This window comes from Rattus norvegicus, chromosome 10 (genome assembly GCF_021556685.1).
Source record: "Rattus norvegicus strain SHRSP/BbbUtx chromosome 10, alternate assembly SHRSP_T2T, whole genome shotgun sequence".
Classification (NCBI taxonomy): domain Eukaryota; kingdom Metazoa; phylum Chordata; class Mammalia; order Rodentia; family Muridae; genus Rattus; species Rattus norvegicus.
The window spans coordinates 94,635,050-94,650,793 of NC_141543.1; the positions used below are offsets into that span (position 1 = coordinate 94,635,050).

At 45.1% G+C, this 15,744-nt stretch overlaps 1 protein-coding gene across 2 annotated transcripts in view; it reads right to left on the reverse strand.

Annotated features, from left to right (window-relative positions):
• Positions 1–15,744, reverse strand: part of Plekhm1 (pleckstrin homology and RUN domain containing M1) — a 47,811-nt gene that overhangs the window by 25,805 nt on the left and 6,262 nt on the right. The window contains exons 2-5 of one of the 2 annotated variants that reach the window (XM_087572377.1): positions 14,024–14,109; positions 10,457–10,552; positions 7,699–7,946; positions 5,501–6,127 (exon numbers count right to left, since the gene is read on the reverse strand). In XM_087572377.1, coding sequence (XP_087428503.1) covers positions 5,501–6,127; positions 7,699–7,847 — 776 coding nt within the window. In that variant the 5' untranslated portion in view covers positions 7,848–7,946; positions 10,457–10,552; positions 14,024–14,109. The remainder of the gene's footprint in view (positions 1–5,500; positions 6,128–7,698; positions 7,947–10,456; positions 10,553–14,023; positions 14,110–15,744) is intronic. The other variant, NM_001009677.3, reaches the window with a different exon arrangement.

A 15,744-nucleotide genomic window follows, 5' to 3' on the forward strand; every position in this document is an offset into this window, starting at 1 on the left:
TGAATTTTATGATGAGCTTGGGACCTCCTTGTCATAAACAAGACAGTGGGAGTCTGGAGAGACGGCTCGGCAGTTAAGAGCGCTGGTGGCTCTTGCTGAGGACCAGGGTTTGATTCCCATTACCCACATGGTTGCTCACAACTGTCTGTAACTCTAGACCTGTGGGGTATGGTGCCCTCTTCTGGCCTCTGCTGGCACTGCACAATGCAGTGCACACACATACAGGCAGGCAAAAACCTCACACACAGAAAATTAAAATGTAAAATAAAAATATAAATGGCAGATGTGGGGGAGAAGGAACCTTTATATAGTGTTAGTATAAAATTATGCAAATAAGTACAGGAGTTCCTCAAAAGACAAAATATAACAATTATATCCCACTGGGTATACCACTCCCCAGTAGATCTCAAGGACTCTTTGTGCAGCAGGTGGACAAGTCCCAGCACCAGCCAGTCACCAAGAAATGACTGGGTAAGGAATACATGGTAGACATGCAGCTGTAAACAGAGCAAAACTGCACCATTTACGGAAAAATGAATGGGATTGGAGACAATCGTGTTATGAGAACTACAACTTAGGAAGACGTGCATTGTATATTTTTTTCTCACAAATAGAAGGATCTAGGATGAGAAGACACTGAAAACAGAAAAGGGGAAACCACAGGGGTGCTGCATGGGAGGAGGAAGATGGCTGAGAAAAAGAGAAGAGGGACGTGATCCAAACACATAAGTATGTATGAAAATGCCAAAGTGAAATTATTAAAAATTCTAATTCTTGGGGCTGGAGAGATGGCTCAGTGTTTAAGAGCACTGGCTGCTCTTCCAGAGGTCCTGAGTTCAAATCCCAGCAACCACATGGTGGCTCACAACCATCTGATGCCTTCTTCTGGTGTGTCTGAAGTCAGCTAAAAAAATGTATTCATATAAATAAAAGTTAATAAAAAATTTAAAAAAAAATTCTAATTCTTGGGGTTGGGGATTTAGCTCAGTGGTAGAGCGCAAGGCCCTGGGTTCGGTCCTCAGCTCCGAAAAAAAAAAAAAAAAAAGACAAAATAACAAAAAATCTAATTCTTTGTTATTCTTACTATAAGAGGAAGGGAATAAGTCAGAGGATAACTTATTAAACTGGAAATGGTGGTTCAAGGCCTTTTGATACCAATACTTGGTCGGCAGAGGCAGGTGGATCTCCGAGCTCAAGGCTAGCTTGGTCACAATGAGTTCCAAAGGCCTCCAACACTACAAAGTGAGATGCTGTCACAAGAAACAAAACTGGAAAGATCAAGATGCTTGGGATGGCTGCTCACGCCTGTACTTCTGCACTATCTTGGCAGGAGGGTCCTGAGCCTAACTGAACATCAGTGAGTTCATGGTGAGCCCAGGGGACCCTGCCTCAAAAATGAAAAGATTGGGCATAGGTATCTGTGAGTTCAAGGCTAACCTGGTCTACATAGTGAGTTTCAGGATAGTGATGGCTACAAAGAGAAGCTCTTTTCTCAAAAAAATTGAAAAAACAAAAAGGGGAAAAAAAAATCAAAGGAAGGCTAGGGATATATTTCAGTGGTAGAGTTTGCCTAGCATAAATGAGCTCTAGGTTCAACCCTCCATACTGTCTCTCTAACCCAAAAAGAACCAAAAAGCTAAAACAACAAAAATGTATGAATATGATTTCTAGGGAGTAGGAAACGCTGAGCTCCCTGCCTCCTCCCCTTTGTGGTGTGTGAGCAAGAGAAAAAGATCACGTATGCACCAGTACAAGGATGTGTGCAGGCCTAGGGCACCCTCATGGTCATTCCTCAAACATCGTACCTTGTGTTTTGAGACAGGGCTTCTCTCATCAGCCTGCAGCTAGCCTAGCAAGTTATGCTGGCTGGCCAGTGAGCCCCAGGGGTCCGCCTGTCTCTGCCTCTGGAGCCCTGGGATTACAGACAGGTGCCATCACTCCCAGATCTTTTCAACACGGGTTCTGAGGATCCAAGTCAGGTAACACAAGTGCTTTACCAACTAAGCTATCTCCCTAGTCTCCTGTCTGTTTACATGCATATACACATGTGTGCATGCATGCGTGTGTATGTGAGGTATGCAGAAATTTTCCCTGACCATGTAGACCTTCATGTTTGTGGAACACAGGTCTGTTTCACTGGCAGGCAAGAGCCACTGCAGAAAGCCCAGAGGTAAGCTCTAATGCTAAGACATCTGACAAATACTAACAAAGTTTTGCAGTGGAAAGACTGTAAAAGTCAGAGAGGATGGATGACACCAAGGAAACGGTGTCTTCCAGACACAGCTAGGTCAGGATGTACAGGGGGAAAGTTGGGAAAATCTGGGAGAAGCTGCAGGAGAGAAACCATGATCAGAATATACTGCATGAAAAAATTACTTTCAATGAAAAACATATCCTAAAAAGTTTTGCAGCTGTTTATGCAAAGACAGGTAGTGAGAGAAGTGATGTCGCTGGTCATGTATAGCAATTAATTACACAATCAAACCACTTCTCCAGCACTCCTGACATCCTCCCCCAAGGGGCTAAGTGCTTACATCCTGACCCCTCCTTTATGCTCTTTGCTTTAGTCTCATTCTCACATCAAGGTCAGGAAGGGTGAGCAGGCGGAAGGCTGCTAAGTGGACAGCCCTGGCAGTTCAGCTCTACAACCCTCCATAATTATAGTACAGACCCAAAGAACAGTCAGCCCACACAGCAAGCTGCAATTTACTTTTCATGAGACAGAACCCCTTACAGTTTGTGAGCAAGCTTCATCTGAAGTTATGTTTTGTGCTTTGTTCAATCTGCAGATGTTTTAAGAGTTGAAACATTAAGGCATTTATGCCTAGTTAACTTAAAATGTTACACACACACACACACACACACACACACACACACACACACACACACACACACACAGTATTATTAAAGAATAAACTCAACTGAAGCACTTCTGGGGATCTTTTATTATTAAAACACAGACTTAGAAATGTTGGTCTCTGCAGCTTCCAGGCTAAGGTCAAGCGCAGTGTGGAAGTGCTTTTCTGTAAACCAGCTTGGAAGGTCAAGAGTTCAGGACCAGCCTAGGCTACATGGCATGACTCCATCTTTAAAGAGGAAAATGCTGATCCAGGGGGTCAGCTCAGCAAGTAAAGGCATTTGCTGTGAGTCCTGAGGACCTGACTTTGATCCTGGGGAGAGAACCAATTCCTGAAAGTTGTCCTCTGACCTCTGACCTCCATGTGTGGATGTGGCATCCACAGAGGGTAACTTAAAGGCCCACCTCTGAGAACGGCAGCACTGCTTGTGCCGTGCATCTGTGTGCTCCAGGCTCCAGTTATTCACATTGGTGTCTGCTGCTTGTCTGCATCATCCTGACCCTCAACTATGAACTTCGCCACAAGAACCACGTCAGTGATTCCTAGACAGGGTGGACAGCCACTGATTCAAAGACTTTATGCTGGAATCTTCCAGTCATAAGACTCATGACAGATAAAGGCACATGACAGAGAGAAGGCCTAAGAGAGGTGGGCGGGCCTAAGTCATGCTGTATCACCCCACCCAGCACTTCAAAAGGCAGAGATGGTTCCCTGGGGTTATTCCCTGGTGAGCTCTATCTAAACTCATTTGACACCTGAAATTGTCATCTCTCAGACTCAGTGCTCCACCTCTGGGGCCTCCCATTCCCACAGGAGTGGCTCACTGTCAGGCCTAAGGAAACTCCAGTTCTCCAGGCTCCAAATGCTATCTGAGATGAACTTGAGCTGGACTACAGGAGGGCTCTGGTCGTCAGATAAAAGCCAGCGTTCCAGGAACTTGTGACAGGTTTCCATCTGTCATTTCCCTTACCTCTGGCAGAGGGGACAAATAGCTTTCCAACTGATATATGCCTGTAGTAGCACAAAGCACGTGCTGCCTCCAGGCTGTCTCAGTGTCACAAGTACCTGTCACACATTCCAAAGTCCACTAGCTTCCCCCTCCTCCCCTCCCTATCCCAGTCCTCCTCCCTTCCCCACCCCAGTCCTGCTCCCCTCTCAGATGCCTATTTGTCTCCTTGGTACCCCTGCCTGCCATGCTCACCATGCTCTGCCCCTGCTTACTCTCCCTTCTCTCACTGACAGCCCTGGCTAGGCCCAGTCTACTTCTTTCTCTCTGCTCAACTTGCAGACCGTGGAGGCACGCAGTCCTGGAAACTAGGTTTCTGTGAGTCCTGCCCACTGAGATTGACTCTATCCTATCGGCGGCAACCCGGAAGGACCTGGACCAAGGCTGTGGGATGTGTAGTGGTAGTGAAAAGACTTGACTTGAGCTGACGGAACACAGACTTAACTGAAGGAGGTTGACTCAACAACAAGTTACCAAATACCCACGACTTGACAACCCCTTCCGCTGGCATGACTGACTGAGACCGTGGGACATTCCTAGCAGAGTGTTCAGACACATTTGTGGAAGCTGCAGACCGGTTTTTCTTCATTCAGTTCTTGTGTTTCTGGGAGCTGAGTCATCTAAATGTCCACTGAGTAAAACAGTATACATCAGAAAAGGAAAGGCTCTGACACACCAGCTAGACAGAAATATACATGTACTACTTTTTGTAGAAAACGGAAAAAATAGGAAGAAAATTTAAACAGAAAATAAAGTAAAAACATACTGCTATTGATACATTTAGGAACTTGGAAACACATGTACTCAGGAAGTGGAGGCAGAAGGATCAAAGAATTCAAGGACAGCCTCGGCTCTAGAGCAAGTCTTTGGCCAGCATGAGCTACAGTATGAGACCCTGTCTTACGAAAATAATTAAATAAAAATTAAATAAAAACCAAAAAGCTCTGGGGTTTGGGGATGCAGTTCAGGGGTAGAGAGCGTGTCTAGCTCATGTACGACCCTGGTTTGATTCCCAGCACTTCTTGAGTATGGGGTGTGAAGGAGGATCTGCCAGGGCTGGCAGGGTAGCTCCAGGGCGGACAGCTTATCCAGTATTGGAGACAGGGCGGGAGCTCTGCCTCCTTCCCCTCAGGGTAAGCAGTTAAAGGAGTCTGTCCTGCACGACCCTCCACACTCACTAGTCTTCATGTGCTCAGGTTCTGTGTCTGCCCTGCCAGGTGCCCTGCACGGTCACAGCCGATGCACTCTACTACACGGTACTGGCTGGGGCTGTCCATGCACTCTGAGCTATCAGCTCCTTCCCTCTAGATGAAAAGACATTATTTTCTGAAGACCTCAAAAAGGCTAAATAAAGACTCAGCTTAACTCTGGGTACTAGAACTATTCTCCAGTGGGGAGTGGTGGCTCACACCTCTAATGCCAGCACTTAGGAGAATCAGATGAGTCCTGGGCTAGCCTGGGCTACAGAGGAAAGCCATTAAAAAAAAAAAAAAAAAAAACCCAAAGCTATCCATTCTCCTTACTGTGCTATTTCTTCAGTTACACCGAGAGCCATGTTTCCTGCACCTTCTTTATATCCACCGTTCGGTGACAGTCATGTACAGGAAAGCAGAGTAAGGGTGAGGGAGGTACTCACTCTTGCAGAGACCTGTCAGAGTCATCAGCATTTGCTGTGCCCAGATCTGAGTCGTAGGACATGGGTTCCTCAGAGTGGTCTGGACTCTTGGGACCATTCTCTTGGAGCAGGCAGCTGTCAGAATTTAGGCTGCAGGATAGCTGGGATGAGCTGGCTGTGTCCAGGCTGAGGGAAGAGGCGGTGAGCTTCCTGTCCCTGCGGATCTTATGGCCTGAGTGTTGGACTTCGATGTCCTCAGAGCCTGAGGAATGGGAAATGGAATCCAGAGACTCCTTCCGTTGCAGTTCTGCACCAGAGACAGTGAGAGGGTCCAGTTCAGAGAGGGGGCAAAGCCCAGAGAGAGACAGTGGGGTGAGTGTCCATTCATTTAAGATGGCTGACTTGTAGGAGAGTTCAAAAGACAAGGATGTTAGTCCTTGGAGGAAGCTCAGGAGGAACTCGGCTTCCTCAGCATCTCGAAGCAGGGCCGTGGGCTGATAGTACTCGCACAACCGTGCAGGTTCCTGCAGGAGCAACTTCAGGTAGCACTCCATCAGCCCATCATTGAGGGCCAACCGCAGCCAGGCCCGGCAGCGGCCTACGTCTGTATTGATGAAGACCAGGTGCTCCAAGTCTGAGATAATGTGTCTGGAGGGGGACAGAGCAGATGTGTTTCAAGAAACTACCTCAAGTCTCAGAGACACGGTTCAGGCTACTTCTTAGCAAGAAACAGTGATAAAGTATTGCAAACAGGATCATATTTAAGCATAAAACATCCTGGGGCAATGCTATCTGGGGAATATAGGAAAGCTGAACTGTTCAACCAAAGCTACCAGATGTCATTTACTAACCCAAGACATATTTGCTGAGTCCAACCCCAATTCCTAGGGAATAATGAGCCTTGTGCAGACTAGGCAAGCATTCGACGACTGAGATATGCTCAGTCACAAGCAACTGGCACTGCAGGGAATACTTAAACCCTAGGTGTACAAACTCAGTTCCCAAAGCTTCGGTCTGATATAAACCCCTCCTCTGACAGAGGAGGGGTGGGGCAGAAGTACACCCACAGTCCTCTGGACTCAGTGGCTGAGCTCCATTTAACTTCAGCACGGTACATGTTGACTGGCTAATTGAGCCAAGGAAACACTGAACGAGACACAGAGACAACTAGAAAGTCATTCTCTGGGACTGGAGCAGTTGCTCAGTGGTTAAGAGCACCTGCTGCACTTCCAGAGGATCTGAGTTCAAGTCCCTGCACATTATGTTGAATGTCTCACAAGTATTCAAAACTCCAGCTCCAGAGGATCTCATTACCCATTCTGGACTCCATGGGCACCCGCATGCACGTAGCATACACACAGACACACCCACCACACAAACTTAAAAAAAAAAAACCTAAAAACTAAAAAGAAAGAAAATCACTGTTTTCAGAAGAGAGCTAAAAACCAAGACAGGGCAGTGGCAGCAGGTACAGGAAGGCAAATCAGAGACAGACAAGGCATCTTCAGGCTAAGAGTGGCATTTAATACTTTATGGAGGCAGCGCTAGCTAACAGCATAGAGCCTAAGCAGCCAAGGACAAGGTTAAAGACTGGGCCTTGGGGTAAATATTGAGAAATATATCTGGCCTCTTGGCTAAATGCCACACATAACTCATCATGAACATAAAGTTTAGAGCACAGGAGCTGGAGAGATGGCTCACTGTTAAAAGCACTGGCTGCTTTTGAGAGGACCCAGGCTCGATTTCCAGTACCCACATGGGGGCTCAGTCATCTGTAGCTCCAGTTCCCAGGGACCTTTTGGCTTGTGTGCCCTGCACCGACACAGACATGGTGCACAGACATTAGTGTAGGCACATATAAAAAGTTTTAAAAATTATTTTAAGTTTAGAAGACAGACTCGAATATTCAAAGGCAAGCCAGCAAAATGTCCTGTGAAAAGGAGCAGAGACTACTTTAGTGTTCTTAGGCCACACCACTCAGTACTAAGTACATGACTCAGCCTAGCTGAGTCAAAAGGTCATTAGTGCTGGGGTGAGGAGTAGCCAGAGACTCTTAAACAAGTGAAGTGTCTCAAGGTCTGGAGACAAGCCTTCCTTAAGTCTTCTCCAGCCCTACAATCATTGCATAACGACCACACGAAAGCACTGTTTTCTGGCTTTGCCACCCTTAAGAGGAGTCAAATGCCCCCACTCTGAAGCTCTTCCCTGATGTGTCTCACTTGTGGGTGACAGCTTTCAGAAGGGGCCAGAAGACAGGCTGAGGCAGAGGCTTCTGATGAGTGTGCTTCTTCCTTTTGCCGCCAGCCTCAGCACGGATGTACTTGGCATGCAAGCCATGGATGAACACGGCCTCCAGGGCACTGCACATGGTGTTAGCATCTCCATCTTCACTGGTGACCACTGTGTCCAGAGACACATGCTGTTTCTGCAGGGCCTTCACAGATCCCACTAGCTTCTTCTTGATGACCTAAGTTGTGTCAAACACAAGGGCAGACTTCAGAGGCAAATCCTACATTGAGTCCCTGGCCTGTTCTTCAATGTGTGCAAGCACGCACACGCATACACGCACACACACTAACCTAGACTCCTTCTGCAAAGTGTACTACTGTGGTGAGTGAAGATCCAGCACAGAGAAGAAATGGTTTCTACATCATTCTTTAAAGAAAAAGTTTTATTTTTTTTATTTTTTTTTTTTTCCGGAGCTGGGGACCGAACCCAGGGCCTTGCACTTCTTAGGTAAGCGCTCTACCACTGAGCTAAATCCCCAGCCCTAAAGAAAAAGTTTTAATTAGATTTATTAATATACGTATAAGGATTATCTTACATGTGTGTCTGTATATCACATGTGTGCCTACTGTCTGAGGTTAGAAGATGGGATCAAATTCCCTAAAACCAGAGTTACAGATGGACCACACAACAAGTAGATGCTGGGAATCAAACCCAGGTCCCCTGCAAGAGCAGCAAGTGCTTTTAACCATTGAAGAATCTCTCCAGCTCCATCTTTTGTTTTTTAAACTATCAGTCTTGTATTTAAATCCCACTATTGCAGCGGGGGAGGGGGGGAAATGTGCAGAGATAATCTCATGAGGCAGAGAGGATTTATTTAGAGCAATAACAAAGAAAGGACCAGCAAGTGTGGCTCAGGAGAGTATGCTTGACAGGCACAGCCCTCGGTTAGACCCCCAACACTGTGGGGGGAAAAGGTCAAGATCACAGAAGTATAACTGCATTAGCTAAGAGCCCAGGCCTAGAGCAGAGCCTTAAAGTCGGTCCCAGCTCTGTTTGCAGACACTTCACTTACCTTCTCTGAGCCTCAATTCCCTAAAAGTTAAATGGCAAAGGTATTTCTCTATTTCGAGATCTACTTGTAGACCAGGCTAGCCTTGAATTCAGAGATCTATCTGATCCACCATGCACAACAGGGCCATTGCTTGAGGACAGAAGTTTATTTCTCACTCCTCCTTGTGTCTCTAACACTTGCCACTGTCTGGTACAATAAGCATATATAAGACAGGCAATTCCAAGTGTACACCAATTGTTGGTGGAAAAATTATACAACTGTAATTACGAAGGGGTTGGGGATTTAGCTCAGTGGTAGAGCGCTTGCCTAGAGAGCGCAAGGCCCTGGGTTCGGTCCCAGCTCCGGAAAAAAAAAAAAAAAGAATGTACAACTGTAATTACGAGTGTATCAAATCATTGTTAGTGTTTGGCAAAGAACTAGACAGAACTTCAGAAAAACCAGTTTGAAGCAAGTGTTAAATTATAAATACTGGGGTTGGGGATTTAGCTCAGTGGTAGAGCGCTTGCCTAGGAAGCGCAAGGCCCTGGGTTCAATCCCCAGCTCCGAAAAAAAAACCAAAAAAAAAAAAATATATATATATATATATATATATAAATACTTCACTTTTATTCTGACTTAATCTGAACAGAAAGTGTTGTTTGGAAAGTTGAATTTAAAAAATTAATTAACAAGTTATAATTCATATTAACTTTTCTGATTTTAAACTATAAACTTCTGGGTTTGTTTTGCTGTTTTTGATCCTCACCAGAAGCAACCACATTCTTGAATTTTGGTAACTTTTACTTTCACAAATGATAGTAGTAGTAGTAGTAGTAGTAATTAATAATATTAATAATAATAATTTTTTAATCTATTAACACTGGTGACACATTCCTTTAATCTCTGTACTCAGGATGCAGAAGCAAACAGACCTCTGTAAGCTTGAGGCTAACCTAGTCTACGTAAGGAGTCCTTGAGGCTAACCTAGTCTACATAAGGAGTCCCAGACCAGCCATGGCTACATTGTAAGACCCTGTCTCAATCAAACAAATGAACAAACGAACGAACAAACAAACAAACAAACAGATTCCTTTACAATGGCTGCTGAGAGGAGAATCAGTCTTCTACAGGGATGAGCACTAATGGGCTGTCCAGTCCCATATGCAGAAGAGCATTACCAGTGGCTTAGTAGAGTATATGCACAGGTGTGTCTGTGTTCGTGTAAGGGTAACAATAACAATGGTAGGAGAAGAGACTGTGCACTTGGAAGTGAGTGGGGGAGTCACAGGAGGAGCTGCAGGTAGGAGGGATAGAAATGACATAGTACTCACATATGAAATTCTCAAAAAGAAAAACTGAAAAAGACTTGCTTACTGGGCCTGGAGAGATGGCTCAGCTTAGGAGCACTGGCTGCTCTTGTAGAGGACGAGGTTCGGTGCCGACCATGCACATGGCCTCTCCTGTCTGTAACTAAAGTACAGAAATCTGATGCTGTCTTTGGCCTCCACAGGCACTGTGCGCATGTGGTGCATTTACACTTTTGGGCAAAATGTTCATATAAAACAAAAATAAAACCTCTAAAAGTTTACTTATTTTTAGTTTGTATGTATATTTTGCCTGCATGTAAGTGCATCGTGTGTGTTCGGTACTCATGGGGACCAGAAGAGGGTGGTGGATCCCGCTGGAACTGGACTTACAGGCAGTAGTGAACGAACACTGGGTTACCAGGAATTGAATCAGGGTCTTCTCAGGAGTGAGGCCAGGAGTGGTGGGCACGCCATTAATCCCAGCACCTGAGAGGCAGAGGCAGGTGGATCTTTGAGTTTGAGGTCAGCCTGGTGCACTAATGAGTCCAGGACAGCCAGGGCTACATCGAGAGACCATTTCAAACAAAACAAAACAAACAAACAAACAAAAAATGGTAGCAAGTGCGTTTTGCTTAATTCTCAGCCAATCTCTCCAACATCATTTTATTTTTTAATAATACTTTTAATCATAGATATATTCCTAAACAAACAATACCAAAAGCCCACGGGTTTTATTGTATTTACTCTGTTTATAGTTAATTAAACTTCTTGGTCTGAAAATTTAGTCAATAAAATATAGAAGGTTTTGGAAAAGGAAGTTCAGTGGTTTTTAGCATATTCAGAGAATTGTGCAACCTTTGCCATCAGCTAATGTTAGAGCATTTCAACACCACTGAGAGAAACAGTGTGTTAGTGGCAGGGTTGGGGGTGGCTGCAAGATAATTTTACTTTCTGACTCTACAGATTTATCTCTTCGGGCCATTTCTGAGAAATGGAAGCATACAGCATGTGTCTTTGAGTGTGGTTCCTGTGACTTGGCAAGGGTTCAAGGGCTGTGTGTGCTACAGCACATCATCAGAATTTAGTTTCTTCTTGCTTGCTGTCAGGCATATGCTTCTGCATGGCATCCCAACCTTTATCTGGCTATTCACGACAAAACGAATGCCTGGCTTGGTGGCACTTTGTGATTACAGTGTCGCTGGAGTGTTTTTATCCCATCGTTACGCAGACATACTTTGAGGTCTAGAACCGATGAGCTCGCATGTGACAGGCTTGCACTCTTGACTGCTAAAAGCTGAGGACCTACTTCAGTGTGAGTTGGAAGCTGTCTTCAGAGTTAAGTTTGAGGCCAGTTTTACACAGTAAAACCTGCCTTCAAATCCAAAGAATTGTTAGATCACATAAAAGCTATGATCCCCATGCCAGGCTGGGGATGTGGTTCAGGGGTAGAGAGCTGCCTAGATTTTTGGGATCCTGTATTTCACCCCCAACACCAGAAAGAAAAGGAATAAAGAAACAACCTCAAAAGCCTTTTTGTGTTTTTTAGGAACCAGCTGTTGCTAAAGTAGCCATGATTTTTCCATTCTCAGAGATCAGGGGAGAGGTCCAACTTTTCCAAGTTTTTGTCAACACTTGCTATTATTGTCTTTCTGATTGCAGCCACCTTAATGGAGTGAAGCAGCACCCTACCATGGCGTTCTCTTACATCTCCCTGTGTAATTAATTTAAAAGTAATTAATAGTAATAAAAAGTACCATTTTGTGTACTTATTGGTCATTTGTATATCTTCCTTGGAGAAATCCTTTTCCACTGTATAACTTGTTTTTAATGTGTGCTGTGTGGGCTTTTGTGTGTCAGTGCATGTGCAGATCAGCACATATATGTGGGCTGAGTGTCTTAATCACTCTACACATTAGTCTTTTTTGTTATTATTCTGGTTTCTCTCTGTAGCTCTGGCTGTCCTAAAACTCACTCTGTAGATCAGGCTGGCCTGGAACTTAGAGATAGACCAGCCTCTCACTTCCAAATGCTGGGATTAAAGTGTGCACCACCATGCCCAGTACACACACTACTCTGATAGGCAAGGTCTCTTTCTGAACCTGTGCTCACCAATTCATGGGCTACCTGGGGATTTCTCAGAAATGTGCCTTCCCTCTCCCTAACTGGGGTTATAAAGATTGCCACAAGGGTTCTGGAGATCCAAACACAGGGCTTCATACCAGCACACACCATAGACAGCCATTTCCCAGTGCCCAGATTCTCTCTTAAAGGCTGAAATAGTTATATATTTTGGATACCAGACCTTTTCCAGAGATAATATCTTCTCTTTTTCTGTGTACAATATCTTTTCATCTCTCCTTTAATACTTTATGAATAGTGTCCTCTGAAGCAAAGATTTTGATCTTGGGATTGAATTTTAAATGTTACTTAAAATATATTATATATTATATATTATATAAAAGGCTCAAACTACTTCCAACTGAGTGCCTACCAGATGCTGTGTCAGGGAATGCAGGGATAACTAGGCGTACACCTCAGGGGAGGTCTGTGCACCTCTTGCTCTGCTCCAGAGGCCCAGGGAGCCTTCGAAGGCCTAGCTGGAAGCCAGCAGGGAAACAGGTAGAGCTGACCCTCTAGTGGCCAGGAGAGGGAAGGCAGCTCTCTGAGGGCTGCAGCTCCTCCTTGCAGGAGGTTTTGGTAACCGGGGAACAGGATTCTCCAAAGAAGCCACCACAGGATTCCACTGAGTCAAAAAGCTACCTGACCTCCTTCCTTTCCGAGACACAGATAATCAGTCCAGAGTACTGAGGCAAATCCAGGGCCAAGCACAGAAAAAAAAATCGCTACGAAAAGTTGTTGGAGAGGTTCTGATAAACTGACCACAAATATGTTTGTTTGCCGTTTTCCTGGAAAGTAGTACATGACAAATGCATAGACGCTGCCAACTTAACCCCACTATTGAAACTAGTGAGATCAACTTCGTCAGACAAAACTCAGGGCCTGAACAAACTAAAGTACACACAAGCATGAGAACCTGGGTTGGGATCTCCAGCACCCATAAGAAACTGGGCATGGCAACATCTGCGCTTTCAGCACTGGGGAGAAGGAGAGAGGAGAACTCCAAGGATGGGTGATTAGCAGGAGGGCTCAGTGGGTAAAGGTACTTGCTTCCAAGTCCACGAACCCACATGATGCATGATGAAATGAGAAAACAGACTCCCATAGGTTTTCCTGACTGCCACACACGCTATAGGGGGTATGTGTATGCACATGCGTGCACGCACACGAGCACGCACACACACGAGAGAGAGAGAGAGAGAGAGAGAGAGAGAGAGAGAGAGATATCTATTAGGATCTCTTGGAAGCCAGACTTTGTTGTCAATGTTTCTCCACCTGAAGCCTCTCTCTACGTAGTGTTCATTTATTTCAAGGACAGAAGATGAAAGCTGGGCACAGTGATTCGGGCCAGCAATCCTAGCACCTTGAAGGTCAAGGCAGGAAAATCAGGAGTTTATCCTTTGGTATGAGTGAGTTTGAGGCCCATTTAGGCTACCCCATGAGACCCTATCTAAAAGGAAAAAAAAATTTTTTTTTTTTGTTGTTCTTTTTTTCGGAGCTGGGGACCGAACCCAGGGCCTTGCGCTTCCTAGGCAAGTGCTCTACCACTGAGCTAAATCCCCAACCCCAAAAAAAATTTTTTTAAGAGAAAAGCTGATGAGGGAGCTGGAGAGATGGCTCAGTTGTTAAATGCACTGACTGCTCTTCCAGAGGTCCTGAGTTCAATTCCCAGCAACCACATGGTGGCTCACAGCCATCTGTAATGAGATCTGATGCCCTCTCCTGGTGTCTGAAGAGTACAGTGTACTCATGTACATAAACTAAATAAATCTTTGAGTGTTGATGAAATGGTGGCCCTGTGCAGTCCCTCCCTCTCTTGATCCTAATTTTTCCACCTACCTGGATGGCAGCCCGAGGGTCCAGGCCATTCTCCACTGAGAGCATTTCCACTCGGGCAGCAGTTCTCAAGGAGACTCACATGACACCTGAAGGAACAGAAGGAGGAGGCTAGACGAGCATGTACAGAACTTACCCCTATAACCGCAGGCCCCACCCAGCAGGCAGCAGGAGGTCAGGCCCTGTCCAACAAATTGCAAATGAATTGCCTTTGAACAAAGCACAGGAAAAACTGACACTGGATTTTAAGGAAGGAAACAGAAGTTCAGTCTTTGGGAGGGGCAAAACCCTGTGCACCAAGAAGGGGAGCGGAGAGCGCTTCCCACCAAAATCTATGCAGAAAGCCAGGGCCTATGGGACAGAGATTTGCAAAGCTTTCTCAACAATGGGTTGAAATTCCTATCAGGTGCCACAACTAAATGTGGTAATTGCAAAAAAAGAAAAAAAAATCAACAGAAACAGGTTCCTGAATGCACAACAACTGAACATTAATTCAAAATCAAAGTCTGATGAATCTGAGGTATTTCTGGCAGAGCGCACCTGTGGCATCACGTGACTTCCACAGCTGCTCTGGTTCTGAATATGCAACACGTGTATATGCATAAGACAGGAAGTCACAATGCATCATCATACATCATCAACGAACACTGTCTGATAAACCTCAGCTTGGATGTGAGCCAATTTTTCCCCTTTAGACAGGGTCTCTCCATATAGTCCTGGCTGTCCTGGAATTCTATGTAGACCAGGTTGGCCTCAAACTTATGGAGATCTGCTTTTATCTCTGCCTCCTGGGCCTGATAATAAAGGTGTGGGCCACCATGCCCAGCTCTCAGTTCACATTTGAGAAAACTTGCAGTCTTGCTGTGTTTACTATACAAAATTCTTCTATAGAAGCATAATGGCTTAATTATAAAAGCAAAGGCTCTTAGTGTTTCCTCAGCACGTATCAAATTAGTACGCCTTGAATTTGATAGATAAGCACAGCTTTCTTATCAGTATGAAAATTCTTCAATAAAGAGTAAAACTGTACGTTTTAACCAAAGAATTGTTTTAAAATAGATTTATTTATGGTTTATTCTTATTAAATGTTTGATTTGCCTACCTTATACATCTACCTATTGGGTCATGTAAAACTTCTCAGACAGAAGGGTTGAGTGTGAAAACCTCAGAAGGCTTGCGGCTAGGGCATGAAGGAGGGGCTTTCACTGAAGCCAAGAATGGGTTGAGACCAGGTGCTGGGCCTCACAGTTCACACTCCAGGCCCCGGTCTTGTACAGGACCCAGCTGCTGCCCCAGGCCAGGGTTTGAAGCACAGCTGCAGCAGCTTCAGGAGACGGCTTTCTCTCCATCCTTCTGCTTCTGCACCGGCTCCAAAGCTTTAGGTTGAGTGCCACAGATATTCGTCTAAATGACCAACATGGGTTCTGACATCACAATCTGCTGCTAGTAGGAGCATGGGAGCATAGGATTTTATTTCTCAAGTGTGAAGTGTGAACATGATGTGTTCAGGGTAGAAAAGCTATCTGCAATTCCCATGGATGTAGCCACAAATATAAAAATGAAGAATACCACTGCCCATGTTGTAGCTATGTATCCACAGTTCAAGATTTCGAAGAGCAGGTGCCTTCTTCCCTTGGCCCAAGCTGGAGCATTCAGGCTAGGCAGGCACATTCGCAGCCAGACAAAGCTAGGGAAAGAGACTACAGAGCCAACATTCAGGTCGT